Source organism: Coloeus monedula (genome assembly GCF_965178545.1).
Source record: "Coloeus monedula genome assembly, chromosome: 1".
Taxonomy (NCBI): domain Eukaryota; kingdom Metazoa; phylum Chordata; class Aves; order Passeriformes; family Corvidae; genus Coloeus; species Coloeus monedula.
In genome coordinates this window covers 13263579-13278569 of record NC_138781.1, presented here as the reverse complement: position 1 = coordinate 13278569, position 14991 = coordinate 13263579, and the positions used below count along the sequence as shown (strand labels likewise).

The 14991-nt window shown below is 38.3% G+C and overlaps 1 protein-coding gene across 6 annotated transcripts in view; it reads left to right on the top strand.

Annotated features, from left to right (window-relative positions):
- The window catches only part of CREM (cAMP responsive element modulator), a 36183-nt gene that overhangs the window by 16065 nt on the left and 5127 nt on the right, over positions 1-14991 (top strand). For 3 of the 6 annotated variants that reach the window (XM_082283421.1, XM_082283420.1, XM_082283423.1), the window contains 3 exons: positions 2081-2172; positions 2315-2460; positions 8679-8822. In XM_082283421.1, the coding sequence (XP_082139547.1) occupies positions 2081-2172; positions 2315-2460; positions 8679-8822 (382 nt within the window). Of the gene's footprint in view, positions 1-2080; positions 2173-2314; positions 2461-8678; positions 8823-12410; positions 12502-14991 lie in introns of those variants that run through there. The other 3 variants (XM_082283425.1, XM_082283424.1, XM_082283422.1) reach the window with 2 other exon arrangements.

The following is a 14991-nucleotide window of genomic DNA, read 5'->3' as shown; positions in this document are numbered from 1 at the left end:
AGCACGGCTGCTGCACCATGGTCTGCACCATGGCCTGCAGACGAGTCTTGGCTCTGGCACCTGGAGCACTTCCTCCCCCTTCTTCTTCACTGACATTGCTGTTGCCATGTTGTTTCCCTCACATGTTCTTACCTCCTCCTCTCTTCTGGCTAGAGTTGAAACTGTGCCCCCAACCTTTGTTTTGATTTCTTCTTAAATATGTTAACACAGAGGCGTTAACCACCATTTCCAATTGGCCCAGCCTTGGCCAGTGGCATGTCCATCCTCAGAGCCATCAAGGTTTGGCTCTGCTGGACACGGTGGAAGCTTCTAGCAGCTTCTCATAGAAGCCACCTCTCTGGCCCCTCTGCTACCAAAAACCAGGCCATGCAAAACCAATACACATTAAAATGCTTAAATCTTCTTGTGATTTCCTTACCTTCTTCCTAAAGTATGACTGTTCTCAGCTTCTTCAGATATCTTCACAAACTGGGGGAGCTGTTGGTAGCTGTTAGGGGAATGTGAAGGTTTTAAGGCAACTGAGGTCGTGTTTTCGAGCTATTTATGCTGGAACAAATAGGTTATTTATTACTCTCCATGCCCCAGCAGAATGAAAATTCTGTTTTGAGTTAGGATGCCTAACAGTCTCTTTCTTGGCTCTGCAATACTATCTTACTTCTGAAGGATTATGCCAGAGTCTTGAAGGTCGATCCATGAGCAGATTGCTGAAGGCACATTGGGAGGGAAATGTCTTTCAGGCTCTCTCTGCTGCTCAGCATTGGTCCATCCTGCAAAAGGAGGAATACAAACTTCTTGAAGCACCTGAATCTCTGCAGTCAGCTCTGATGTCTGGTTTGGAGCTATACATCTGTACACATGCAGAAGTACCTCTCACCACCTAGGTGGCAGATGTAGAGTTCTAAGGATAGGTGCTGCCTATTACCCAGCAAAATTGAGGCTACATTAAATATTTTTACACAGAACTGGAATGTAATAAAATTAACAAGTGAAGAGACAATTTCCTTCTGCAATAATGTGCAGTTCCTTCAAAGTGTAGTTCTGCAGATTTGAGTTGAGGTGACCCAGGCCTGTAGATTTCCAGAACCTTCCAGACAGTCGTTTTCTATTGAGGTCAGGCAGGTTTTGTTTCTAGTACCAAACTCTGAGGACTAGGAGGTGCATTAATTCTAGAGCTCTTCCTTGTCTTCCTGAGCTTCCACTGCAGCCAGGTCAAACACTTGAAGCTTTCTAGTCATTTACATCATGTTTGTTCAGTGTCGGTTTTAGCAAAGTGCTTGATCTGAAACTGCAGTCTGGTCTGTCTTCATGTGAAACGTTTTCACACTGTTTCAATTTGGAAATCTCAACACAACAATAGTTCTGAGTAGTTAAAAGAATCCAAGAAAATAATGTGTTTTCCTTGTTCAGTAATGACTTCCAGTTCTGTGTAGTAAGATGGTTGCTGATCAAGAGTGTGATTCTGCCCTAGGCTTTAATGTTGTCTTGGGTAATTTTAAGAGAAGAAGAATATATGAAAATACTAAAGGTCTGAGAAAATGAGACACTGTAGTCTTGTCAGGCATTTCCAAAACTCATACAGCATTGCTAAGCAATGTCATTGTATTTATGAATGTGTTAGTAAGTGTAATAAGTGTGTATATTTAAATAAAGTTATTTTCTAAATAGCTTTGGTGTGGTGTGAAGAGGCTTTTATATTGTATGCTATTATTTAAGGCACATTAGCACAATATTCTGTATTTTAGATGTTTGACCTCACTTTAAGAGCTAATTAAATTGTATAATGTTTTTATATTTAAAGAAATCTGTTTCCAGTACTTTTTCTAAGTGTCATTCACAAAAAAGTAACCTGGATTATTTTGACTTTTTTCTTTTTCAAATGGAAGATGTTATCTAAGTGGCTATGTCTGGCTAACCTCATAATTTGTGATTTGCGTTGAAAAAAGTAGTCCAAAATCACGATTGGTGATAAATAAGTCAACAAACTTCCCATATGCAAACATGGAAGGAATTTTTTAAAATATTTTGCTCTGCTATTTTTTTTTAAATGAAGTTATGAATTTCAGGAACTTTGCTATTACAGGTAGCATCGATTGCAGATGAAGCTGCACAATCAGAAGTGATAATTGATTCTCAAAAACGTAGGGAAATACTTTCAAGAAGGCCTTCATACCGGTAAGGACTTTTAATTTTGGTTTTGCTGGTTTTAAAGGCAGCTTATTTATTACAGCAAAGCTGTCTGATAAAAGTCAGTTATTTTATTTTCTTATGGGTATAGATTTTCAAGAACATAAAATTACTTATATTTTTCTTTCAGAAAAATTTTGAATGAACTCTCATCAGATGCTCCTGCAGTAGCGAAGATTGAAGAAGAAGAGAAGTCAGAAGATGAAGGAACGCCTTCTGGTATTTCTGCAGTGGCCATGCCAACCAGCCTGTATCATACTAACACAGGGCAATACCGTATGTTTGCAAATGTACTATGTGATGATGCAGAACATACATAACACAACTTTGTTTCTAAGCGTTACATAATGCAGTAGGGATGTTGTATTTTGATGAACAAGAAGAAGAGATTCTGTATTTCTAAGTAATTACTATTAATTTTTTTCTAACATGGGCATTACAGACTTTTAGTCTCTTTCTTGTAGTATTTGTTGGCTGCTAGATTTAGTCCTTCTAGAGCTTCTGTGCATTAAAATGTGGAGGTGAGGCTCAGCTGAAATGCTGACACTTTCAGGTGAATGTTTAATGATACAAATCATTGAGTTTCAAATTCTTGTGATTTGCTATGTATTTGTGCTATTCATTATATGAAGTGGCAAGTAGAGTTTTTTGAAATGTAAAGTATGAAATTACTTGTTAACTTCCAATTTTCTTTCTTAAAAGAACTATGTCTTTTTGTCTCCAGTTTTTAAGTATCCATACTTTCACTGCAGAATTAACCTAAATCATGGTTTCCAACATTTGGTGCTTCATCCAAATGCAAGTTAAAAGTTGCATGCACAGTTCTGTTCTATAGATTTGCTTTTGGATATTTTTATTCCTGTATTTATGGTAAAAGTGTTGCATAACTTGCACTCTATGGCTTCTTTGGACATAATCAGATATCATCTAAGAGATAACTTTATAATAACTAATTTTTAAATTATGTATTAGATAAAGCTTCACTCCTGCAGTTTGTAGGGTTTTTTCATATCTTTTCGTAAGTAGACACACTAAAGTGCAGGTATTTTTCCTTTGATATAATGACAGGAAGATTGTGTAAGAAATGTTGTGGAGTTTTTTTCCTGAAATGAGAAAACAGAGGAAGTATATTAAAACATTGCAGTGGCATATAAAAGAGGATAGAATGGCTCTCTAGTTGTATTCTGCTCACCCTTAGAATTCTGCAGTTATTTTTAATTTATGCAACTAAACTAATTACTAATGGTGAGAAGACAGAATTTGCCTGTAGTATCTATCCTTTCCTATCTGGAAAGTAATTTTGCTTGTGCCCCTAGGCTGCTTTTCTTACCCTTTCTGTAAGCTGTAGACATAAATAAATGTTTGCTTTGTGATGTCCAGTATCTGAAGTGTTCTTCTCTGTGGAAAAGAACACGGTCATCCTAAATTACAGCTATCCAGTACAGAATCTGTCATGTATTCATGTATTCTTGTATTCTAAGAACAAGTAAATATTTTTCTTCAATTTTTGAATTGTATTTTTTATTTTGCTTAGGTTTGATTAATAACGTATGTATTTGCCATTTCAAGGCTTAAAAAGAAGTGCTATAATGTTTGTGTATTACCTAGTGAGCCTGCAAACCTATAGGATTTCTAAGAAATTTTAGAGTTTAGGTTTCTTAATTGTAGCTTCCTCTGGGAAGCCAGAGTTGTACTTTGACTGCAATGTCTTGCAGGAGGTGATTCTTAGGGGAATATATTTTCACTTGAACACACCTATAAACAGTAGTGACAGGGCAGTGTTTAAGTCAATAACAAAAGTCAAAGGTTTTGCTTTCTTGTTCAATCAGACATTTACCTCTGAAAATTAAGCAACAGAGAACATCACTGACAATGTGAGAACAGAATCCACAAAATTTTAATTAAATCTCATGTGTCTTAATTTAAACTTGGCTATAAGCCAAGCTTGCGAGATTTCTGTTCTTTGCTGCTTTTTCTTTGAGTAAATTATAGTTGTAGCCTAAAACATGTGCTGTATAATTAAGGTTCTCATCATAATGGGGCATTGCTTCAAGATGGAGTGTCAGCCTTCCTAGACTTTCTTGGTTTTGGCTCAAAGACTGTTTTGAGAGCTTTTTCTTCTTGGAAATAGTTTTTCTTGTCCAATTTATTAGTTCATTAATTTGATTTTTTTTTTTTAACTTCATTTTTGTAAGTTAAAATATCTTTTGCCTCAGGAAAGTCTGTGTATTTCAGTTCTGGTTAGGCCAGGTGGTAGCAAGGATGGTCATTTCCTTGTAATAAAAGGGGTCTTAATTTGGAACTTACTAAAGAAAGCTTGACTGTTGACTCCTAGTCTTTACATGTATGAAGCACAGATCTGAAGCATTTCTGAGCCATCCTGTTGGTTGCCTGTGATCCTCAGGAGCTGCTGTTAGCTAAAACCAGGAACACTGTGTGGGAATCCAGCAACTCCAGTGTTGATTTTAGACTGGACATGATGCAGAGGGTCCCTCTATGTACCTCCTTCATCTTTATGCCTCCCATCAATAGCTCTGTACTTCTGCCTGTCGTTACTGTGCCTGAGGACTCCTCTCTCCCTGGCCAGCATGGGCTGCACAGGTTCTCTGTGCAGGCACCCAGCAGTTTATGCATTAAGCTTGTGCAGTGGCTGAGGCAATGAAGAACTGGCCTTGCGGTGTCACTGTGGCCATCTGTACTGTGCCCTGGTTTAAAAGAGGTGTTATGTTACTACATTTGCTGGTTCTTTTTTTCTCTACTGTTCTCACTATTCCTGCAAAGGAAAAGTAATTTAGTTGAAAAGATAATTTTGACTGTGTGTTTATGTCTGGATGTCTGGGGTGACTTTTTTTTGGAAGAACTTGATAAGTAAATTTTTCTGGAAAACAAATGTATTTTTTCTATTGGTAGCAGTGATGGCTGTTCTCTACTTACTTTTCACCAGCCAAAATGATATGTTGCCATGGTTTCCAGATATCTTCTGCCTCTGAGCTTCTTGGCTTTGGCTTATGGAAGCAGACATACTGACATGACCAGATGAAATGTCTTTGCCAGCTACCTCCATCAACATATGTGTGATCTTTCTGTCAGGGAAATAGGTAGTTTTGCACAAGGTGCTGTCTTGTGTAGGAGCCTTGTAGCCGCATCTGACTACACACCTACTCCATTGGCTGTAGTTCTGTCATGTTGGTTATTTAATATTGAAAAAATTAGTTCCTCACCTGTGGTAGTGGTATAATGTGCAAGAGTTGTTCATTCAGTTGGAGTGTGTGAATCAGTCTCCCCACCTGCCTTCCTCCTTGGGCATATAATGATGATCTGCATGAAAAGATGCAGGGGGAATGAAAATTATTAGTTCTTTTGCTATTTGGGTTACTTGCTATCTTCGAACAGATTTTTAACAGTTGGAGAATTAAGAAATCCATTGGGAAAGACTAACTTTAGTTCCATTTACAGTTTTGGAAGGGAAAAAGATCTGGGTTTTTTCTGGATTAGAGCTGTTGATCACACTCTGAGAGTGGTGTTGGTACTGTCTTCACTCCTACCTGGAATAGAATGGATGCCATTTGCATCCATCCACCTGCATGACATTCAGCTACAGAAACTGTCCAGGAAAGTCCTGTACTCATCATAAAAGGCCCAGTTTTCAGAACTCCAGCACAATAAAGTGGGTGCAGTGGTAGAGATCAGGACAGTGAATGGGGGGACGAGCAATGTGTTGTTCTGGGAACATGGCAGGAATCAGTCCTGTGAGGGAGGGAGGCAGTTACTGAAGTTAATTCACTCTTGTTTATGAAGTACTGGATTGGGATCTGAATGAATAATTGCATGACAGCTGTGACATAATTGTTTACCCAGGTTCACTCTGGAGCTAAGAGCTTTGTATCAATCTGTGCTGATGTTTTACTGCTTAGGAAGCCAAACTGACTGGTGTTCATGTGGTATGGTTCTGTGATGGTGTAGATGAACCATTCCTGGTGCTAACTCTGAGAGGCAGAATTTGGCTTTTTAACAGATCTTGTTGCTCTTATCCTGGACCTTGTGAACAGTAGAGAATACAATGCTTTCCTTTTCTTGCTTTTCTCTTTTTCGTCCTGCCCCAAAATGGGACACTTTCTGTTACGGAGGCCAGACTGAAACATTTTTCACTCTACACCCTGCCACGCTCTTCCCTTTCTCCTTAATGCCTTACGGAGCCTGTGTGCAGTACCCAGCTAGTTCCTGTGTTACATGTTCCGTATTCCAAGGGCAGGACTGGAGATCCATGCTGAACCCTGTTTCAATATTGCAGATAAGGCTCTGAACTTAATTCAGCATGAGAGGAATTCCATGTTTTCCCCAAAAGAAGCTTATTCAGCTGTTGGGATTCGGCAATCTCAGTCTCTTTTAAGTGTTTATGTCTGAAGTTGAGCTTTGAGATATCCTATTGTTGTCAAAACAGAACATTTGAAATCAGCAATCTCTAAAATTCACATAGGTATCTAACAAATCCTGTATTGGGATAAGCAGAACTGAACCTTCAAGAATGGTGTCAAATACTGTAATCTGACAGTGAATTCAGAGGCGCTCGCAAGCCTGAATCTTTTTTTATGTCTGACTTTTGTAACATCTCAGATCACTTTAAATACAATGTTTGTAGTTTAAATATCTTTTGGGGGAGAAAAGAGTTTGTTACTCCTTGGGAATTGGGTTCTCAGCTAAAAGTTCCAGGATTGTGTTAGTTAACATAGGAGATATGGATTTGGCTGGTAAATCACTTGGTGGATAAGGAATTTACTCAAAGAGCTCCAGTCAACAGCTTGATGTTCAGGTGGAGACCAGTGATGAGCAGTATCCTTCAGGGATCTGCTTTGGGACCAGTATTATTTATTATCTTTGCTGGTTGGACACATGGAAGGTTCAGAAAGTTTGCAGGTGACACCAGGATAAATGATGCAGTTGATACTCAAAGCTCAATAGAGAGAAGAGATCCCATCCAAAGGGACTTTGGCAGAGTAGAGAGGTGGACCCATGCAAACTTCATAAGGCCAAGTGCAGAGTCCTGTGTGTGGGTCATGGCAATCCTAAATGTGGATACAGGCTGGGCAGTGAGTGAATTGAGAGGACTTGGACATGCTGGTGGATGAAACACAGAGTATGAGCTGACAATGTGCACTTACGGCCCAGAAAGCCAACCAGATCTTGGGCTGCATCCAAAACAGCGTGGGCAGCGGATTGAGGGATGGGATTCTGCCCCTCTGCTCTGGTGAGACCCCACCTGGAGTGCTGCATCCAGCTCTGGGTTTCCAGCACAAGACAGACATGGACATCCTTGAACAGATCCTGAGGAGGGCCATGGAGATTATCAGGGGCTGGAGGCCTCCCCTATAAAGACAGATTGACAGGTTTGGGATTGATTAGCCTGGAGAAAAGAAGGCTCTAGGGAGACCTTGCAGTAGCCTTCCAGTACTTAAAGGGGGCCTACAGAAAAGATGGGGAGGGACTCTTTACCAGGCAGCATAGTGAACGGCTTTAAACAGAGAGGATAGACTGAGTTTAGATAATTAGGATGAAATCTTCACTTTGAAGGTGGTGAGGCACTGGAACAGGTTTCCCAGAGAAGTTGTGGTGCCCCATCCCAGGAAGTGTTCAAGGCCAAGTTGGATGGGGAGGCTCTGAGCTACCTAATCTAGTGGAAGGTGCCTCTGCCCATGGCAGGGGAGTTAGAATGATTGAAAGATCTTGAAGGTCCCTTCCAACTCAAGCCATTCTATGATTCTGTGACATTTCTGTGTTTAAGAAAGGCAATGCTAATTTCAAAAGGAATATACAATTAATAATGTCTGTAGGGAATTGCATTTTTTATAAATATTTGATTATGGCAAAGAATTTAATATGATTTTTTAATGGGGAAAGGATATTTGTTTTTTCATACTGCTATTACATGGAGGGAAGAACCCTACTTTGTTCTGTTTCTCTTTTTACATAAGTATTGGGCTCTTCACAACTCTGTACAACTTGGTTAAACATTGTTGTGCTAAACATTTTCTCACACTAAGGAAAGGATTGTGAGTGTCAGACAACTTTCTCTTCCTTTATCCTTATGTCCTGGTTTTTGTTTTCTAAAAGTCAATAAACAGTGCTTTGTTTTTTTTAATAACTTCTACGTTAGTGTTTGAAACAACACTTTTATATGGCTAGGAGCTACTATTGTTTTCCCCATATTTAAACTATTTTAGTAGAGTTAATATTTCTGGAAACATAGAGAGAAAATGTATTGAACACTGCTTTTTACTTGTTATGCATGTGGTATATACTACGCAACAGGCTTTATATTTGTGGAAATCAGTATTAATATTATCTAAGTTTTATCATAGAATTGATCTTTAAGCAAGGAGAGGACCAGGAGTCCTATAAGACAATGTTTATTTCATGTTTCTTAGCATGTGTTATGTCTTTCTATTGCCTAACTTAATCTTTTTTTTTTTTTTTTTTTTTTTTTTTCTTCTGTTTAGTTACCATATCTCAAGGTGGTACAATTCAGACTGTGACAAATTCAGGAGCTCCTCAGCCAGGTGCTACCATTGTGCAATATGCAGCACAGTCATCTGATGGCACACAACAGTTTTTTGTTCCTGGAAGCCAAGTTGTTGTTCAAGGTATATTTTATTCGTCTACTCCATTTTACTTTTTTCATATTAAACAATTTTTCTTAAAAGGTTTTTTATTTTGTGTTGACATTATTGCATTATTAAGTAAAATGCACATAGCAAGATGAAAGACGTTCTTAGGAGGGGATTCAGGTTCTCTGCTTAGTAAGGCAGCTACTATGTTTGGTTAAAATGAATGAAATAGCAGTATAACATCACTTTCTGCTTTGGAGTCTCTTGTCCAGATTTTGAGAGATATGTTGAATTGGAATAAAGGTGCTTTTACAGATTGGTGAGATACTGAAGGTGCACTGCATTTAATATATGAAACTAATTTTTTTTTTCAGCAGTTAATGTTAATAAAACACAAATTCTTAAGATTTTTGGCTATGTTGAGGGCAGAGTTTCCTTGCAACTTATGGCTCTTGCAGTTACTAGAAAGCAGATCCTTTACTGAGTCTAGTGTTCTCACAGGGGAACACTTTGATGGTCCTATAAAATGCACACATGAATTGAACTGTGAATAGTGAATTCTTGAGCCTTACTGTAGTTTATGCAGGATTATTTTTCTTTCCACTGTTCCCAGCCTTTTGGTAATGCTGAGGATTTTGGAGAACCAAAGGTGTCTTGGATTCTTATCTATATCAGGGGATTTGGGTTATGTGATGAAAATCTTTGAAAATGGGTATGGAGACACTAAATTAATAGCTATGGAGGATATACAGAATTTAAAAAAAAATTATTTTATTGACACAGAGAAGTAGGGAGGGAGGGCTGTATGAATACTTTAGTAAGCCAAAAGAGCTATCTGAAATAAGCCATGAGAAGATCTAGGAAGGATTTAGGTATGTATCGATAGAGTGGATGAGAGTCATCAAATAAATGCTGAAATATATTGTCATCACAAGACTTTCCAGAAGCATTTCAAGGAAATTTTGAGACTATTAGATGAAAAAACCTTAGCCAAATATTAGTTTTTATTGTTCAGTGAGTATTGTTACAACTTCCCTAAATGTTTTTATGAATACATTCTTAACAAAGCCTTAAGACCCAAATTTGGCTGTCCCCAAACTAGTTTCCCACTCTGGTACTACAGGTTTTTCTGAGTATGAGTCTAATATGTTTTCTGTGCGTGTGCCTATACATCCCTTAAATCAGAGGCTGCCTCCATCTCTCCAGGTTGACTGTAGTATTTTATAGGTCTTGCTTTGATTCTTCAGAGCTTTGGGGTCAGGAGCAGAAAGAATAACTCCTCAGCTGCTTCCTAAAACTTTCCAAGTCTGTGAAGAAGCAGAGCATTTGAGGATTTTACCTGGCAGCACTTCAGTCCTTGGAAATTCCATTTGGCTGACTTTCCTTTACAGACTCTCCATTACAGAACTGTTCTCTGACAGGGCTACTCAGTCTCAGCAATGGGCTCCACAAGATGGAATTGCCCATTAAGTGTCGTGCCTGTGATGGAAACTTTCAAAATGGATTCAGAGACAGTTACTGAATAGCTTCTAGATCATGTTTCTGGAAGCATCTAGATACTTTTAATTAAATTGATTTGTTCTCTGTCCATGCTCAGAGAAATTTATTTCCTGGAATTCTCTGTTCCTTTGGTTCAAAGTCCGGTGCTTAATGAGCCCTCATAGCTGTTAACACTGAAGAAAAAATGCTACCTAACGTATACAGGGAGAAGTACAAAGCAAACAGTAAGCAAGCATGAACTTAGAGATGATGGGAAGATAAAAGGCTTTAACTTACATACTATTGATACTGGAAAATCTTTAAAAAAACAAAAAAAACCCTCTTTGAGGTGTATAAAAATAGTGTGAAAGCACTTGAAGATGTTTACAGTAATAAAATTGTATGTAGTCAGCAAACGTGAGTTAATCAGGATGGAGTGAGACAGTGGAATTAGTTGAATATACAAGTGTCTGAAATGTCTTTACTACAGGTCATCTTGCCTGTGCTAAAAAGTTTGTAGGAATATAGGTTATGAAGATTTATCATTTATGTACATTTTGTAGTTGACTGAACACCTAATATTGTGATAGCACAGATAATAATAGAAAAAATAGTCTGCTTACTAATCTTACCACTTACATATATTTTTATAATGATTTTGGGTAGGCTGCATATGATTTTTTTTCTTAATCATAGAAGAAAAGACTATAATAAATACCTGGAAAAAGAAAAGATCTGTTTCAGATTCTGTTTCAGAATCTTTCAGATAGCATATGTATTGATACTTTTTTCTAAAGTATTTGTTGATGAATCTCATGTAATAATAGATAAGATCACATAAACCATGTGGTTGATATTTCCTGATAACCTGTGGTGCGGAAAAATATTAGGATAAAAGTGCCAAAGGTGTTGGTCCAATTGAGTGTCATTGCATTTGCTACAAATTTACATTTGTAGGTGAAATAAGAGGCAGTTCTAGTGTCTGGACAGTTTCCAAATACATTAAGGGTTAAGGATTGTTTTGCTAGCTGAAGAAGGAAGTGTTTGACTATTAGTGAAAATGAGTGTAGAAAAGTTACATAAAAAATCATTGTGTTGGGGTCTATTACATGTGAAATGTGTGTTTTCATTACATTGTTAGTGATATTTGAAATCTGTGGCTTGAATTTCTTGTGCTTTAGTTCTGATCTTCTGTACGTATGATCCTGAAGTGGTCCTGTGATCACAGAACACTGCTTTTGCATTGATGCTTCCACGGCTGCCATCCAGCACAGTTTCACAGCTGATGAATTACCAGTCTGAATTTGTGTATTACAGACGGAGGACCTTAGAAGTTTGCTGTGCCCTGCGTACAGACCAGTGCTTGGACTCTTGGTCTGAAAGTAATTTCATTTAAATTGATGTAAATAAGGAGCAACTCTCTTAGAGCTGAGTTGTTTATTTTAATTTATATTTTAAAACTAAGTCAACTAGATCTCTTGGACATATTTTCAAAAAGGAGGGAAGGGGGAAGAAGTTGCCCTTATGCAGAGTCACTGTTCTGCCTGTTACAGCTTCTGAAATCACTAGCGTTAGGCTGACTTACTTTGATGGAGTATTTCTTAATAATTTCTGAAGCTTTTAACTGAAATTAAATGAGTGGGTTGTGGGTTTCCCTGCAAAGCAAGGAGCTCTAGCCTTTCATTTACCTATTTGTTACAGCTTATTAAGTTTTCCTGTCTTGCATGTCTGTCCAACACAGTTCTCTGCCTTTTAGTGGAACTGTTCCAATGAAAACAGCTGCATGTTTAAAATTACCTTATTTTCTATCCAATCATGACTTTATAATTTGGATTCATTCATGAATGCTAGAGCCACATTTTAATTTCTGTCAGTCAGTGCTGTGAATTTTCAGGTCTTTCTTAACAGCTTGCTTTGTGGTGAGTGCTTTCTGTAGCTTTATGAATAATTCAGGAAAAAAGAACAAAGCTAGGATTATAGCAATATGGAAGAGGGGGGAAAAAAAGCAGGTTTACTGCAAAAGGAATTCTTTGGGCTGCAGTTTCAGTGAGCTGTTCCAGCGATGGAGCATATTAATGACAGTGGTAAGCAAGTGATGTCATTGTGATGTCAGTGCTCTTGCTTGTAATCCTGCACATGCTTGGTAGTTTGGAACAGTTCATGCTGTGCTCTGGTAGAGGAACAGCAGAATCGTGTGTGCAGAAGTTGATCATGGCTGTTACAGGAGATGAAACAGGTAAAAATTTTGTTAGCCTTTGACATGGTATTTTTGCATGTCTGTGCAGTGTTTAGTTAATATTTGTGACATTTTCTTTTGAACCTGTTGCTGTAATTCTTTCATCTCTCTAAAGTCATACAGATAGCTCCTAATTCTATCCACTTAGTGTAGGATTCCAGGGCAATTTTAACAGTTTCATTTGGGGGAAAAAACAAAAAATCACTGTTAATGCATGAGTTCTTGCACAGATTGATTCAGATAACTAATCTTTATTATTTGATGCAGGATTTTTCTGAAAACAATCCACCACTCTACTTTTGCATTTCTCTTTATTGTGGTGATAGTTCATATATGTTACTATGTTTATAATTGCTTTTTGTTTTGTAAAAATGACAGCTGGCTTTGTTACTGAGCAATAAACACTACAAATTTGATAGCCATGGGCTTAAGCCCAGCTGTACAGGAATTGTTTCAGCAGTGCAAATCAACCCTATGCTTCCATTATTAAAAAAACACTGAATGGAAACAAATTTGAGGGCAATAATTGAAGTATTGTTACGCCTGCTTGTTTTGTCCTCCTCTGTTAAAATGGTCTGTTCCTCAGCTAATTGAGTTCAAAAGGCTGACGTCATTAGATTTCCTGGAATCGTGTTGCAGTAGGGAACTGGAAAAGTTAAACTCCAAACAAGATACACATTGACGTCAGCTCCAAGTCATGCTGCGATTTAGTCAGTTCCTTTCTGCCTCGTCAATTGCCTCCGGCAGCTCGGTTACAGTAACTACTTCCCTGCCGGCTCCTACGTGCTGCTGCTCAGAGCGGGCACACGTTGTTTCATTAATTCAAAGATAAATATCTTCTCCAGGTCGATGCTTTTAATGCTCAAAGAGATCATAAGTCATGCCTTGTGTAGCCAGTTCAGTGGTGAAGTTAAAAACCTTTTGATAATCAAGTCCCACCATTATGACTCACAGAGGGGGAGAACAGGCATCCAAACACGTTGGGCATTTTTTTCTCCTGGATAGTCACTGAAAGAGCTCGAGTGCAGGGATGCTCTCTAGTGTTCAGCAAGTTACTTTTTCCAAGAGGTGGTTGCTTTATAAACTTATTTTTTTAAAAACGCAGTTTGGTTTTTTTTCACTAGTTGGTTTTTTTGGCTTCCTGTTAATAATTTTCTTTTTGTAAGTCTCAACTGAAAGCTTCAGGTCTTCAGTGACTTTTTACTCCCTTGCATTTTATGGAGTTAAAAAAATAAATTACCTGGGGCGGTGTGTTAGGGAAAGGTACCACCTCCAGGTTTGTTGCTTTGTTAACGGTCTCAGTTCTACTTCTGGTACCTTAGGAATTACATTAAACCTTTGTGAAGTGTCATTAGAAAGGTATGCTTCACTGTAATATAGACACATAACTAGGCTTAAGATAACTTTGAAAAAAATTAAGTTTATCCCACTCTGTTTAAAGCCTGTTTTGTCTTTCCAAAGGTATTTTTCTGGGGAAATCAGTTAACATTGTAATTTCTTGAGATAATGTACGAAACATTTTTCAGTCTGAAATATTTTTTTGCAATGCTGTGTCATAAAACATACATTACTGCACACCTAAAAGATACTTTGTCAATGCTATGCTATGCATTTTTCTTGTTTTTAAACAGTGGTGTCTGAATTTGCAGGGTCTGTACCACCAGAATGGTTATTTATCTGTGTTCCTGTGCTGGCAGGTTTATGAGTGAGACAACTGTCAGGCAGAGACTGCCACTACGGGGATCTACTCAGATTAGAATACTTACCAGTGGTGTTTGCTGATCCCAGCTGAGATAGGGACTTGCTTTTGTTAAGTCTTGCTGCAGGTACATGATCACACTGAGTCCTCTTCACAAAAGCTGCAGTAAGTCCTGTTTGCTGCTGTCTGAGTATAAATCAGACACAGACAACAAAGTAGTTGGTCTTGCCAGGCTGAGGTGATCTGGACTGTGGAGCTTTCCCCGTGACTTGATCTACAAAATGGTTTGCTTGGATTTCTAGTTCTTTGTATCTAAGGCAACCTAAGATAACATCTCTTTAATACCTAGTGATGAGAGAGAAAAAGGTAGTTCTTACCATAGTCTATAAGATGTATGTAATGTGGCCAGCATAAAGTTGAGCCTGAAGAGTTCCTAAAATTCCGTTTTTATAAATAGTGAGCTGCAGTATCATTCCATTGACATGACTGGGACTGCTAAGAAATGTGGAGAACTTAGAGGGTTAAGCAATTGCCCTGTAGATGTACAAGATGACCAAGCCCTGTGTTCATGGCAGCTGCCTCTCAGTGCTCACAGGGCTGTTCCGGGCTGATTTCTCCCTCCCTCCCACATCCCCAGGGGATTATCCAGGTCAGTTCACTGGTCCAGTTCATCTTGTAATTCCACAAACACTTTTACCCACAGGACTGCGAGAGGGGGGAGGTGCACAGGGTTTAAGCTGATAATGATTTCAGGACATGGCTGTGGAATTGTAGTCTAAACACAACTCGAT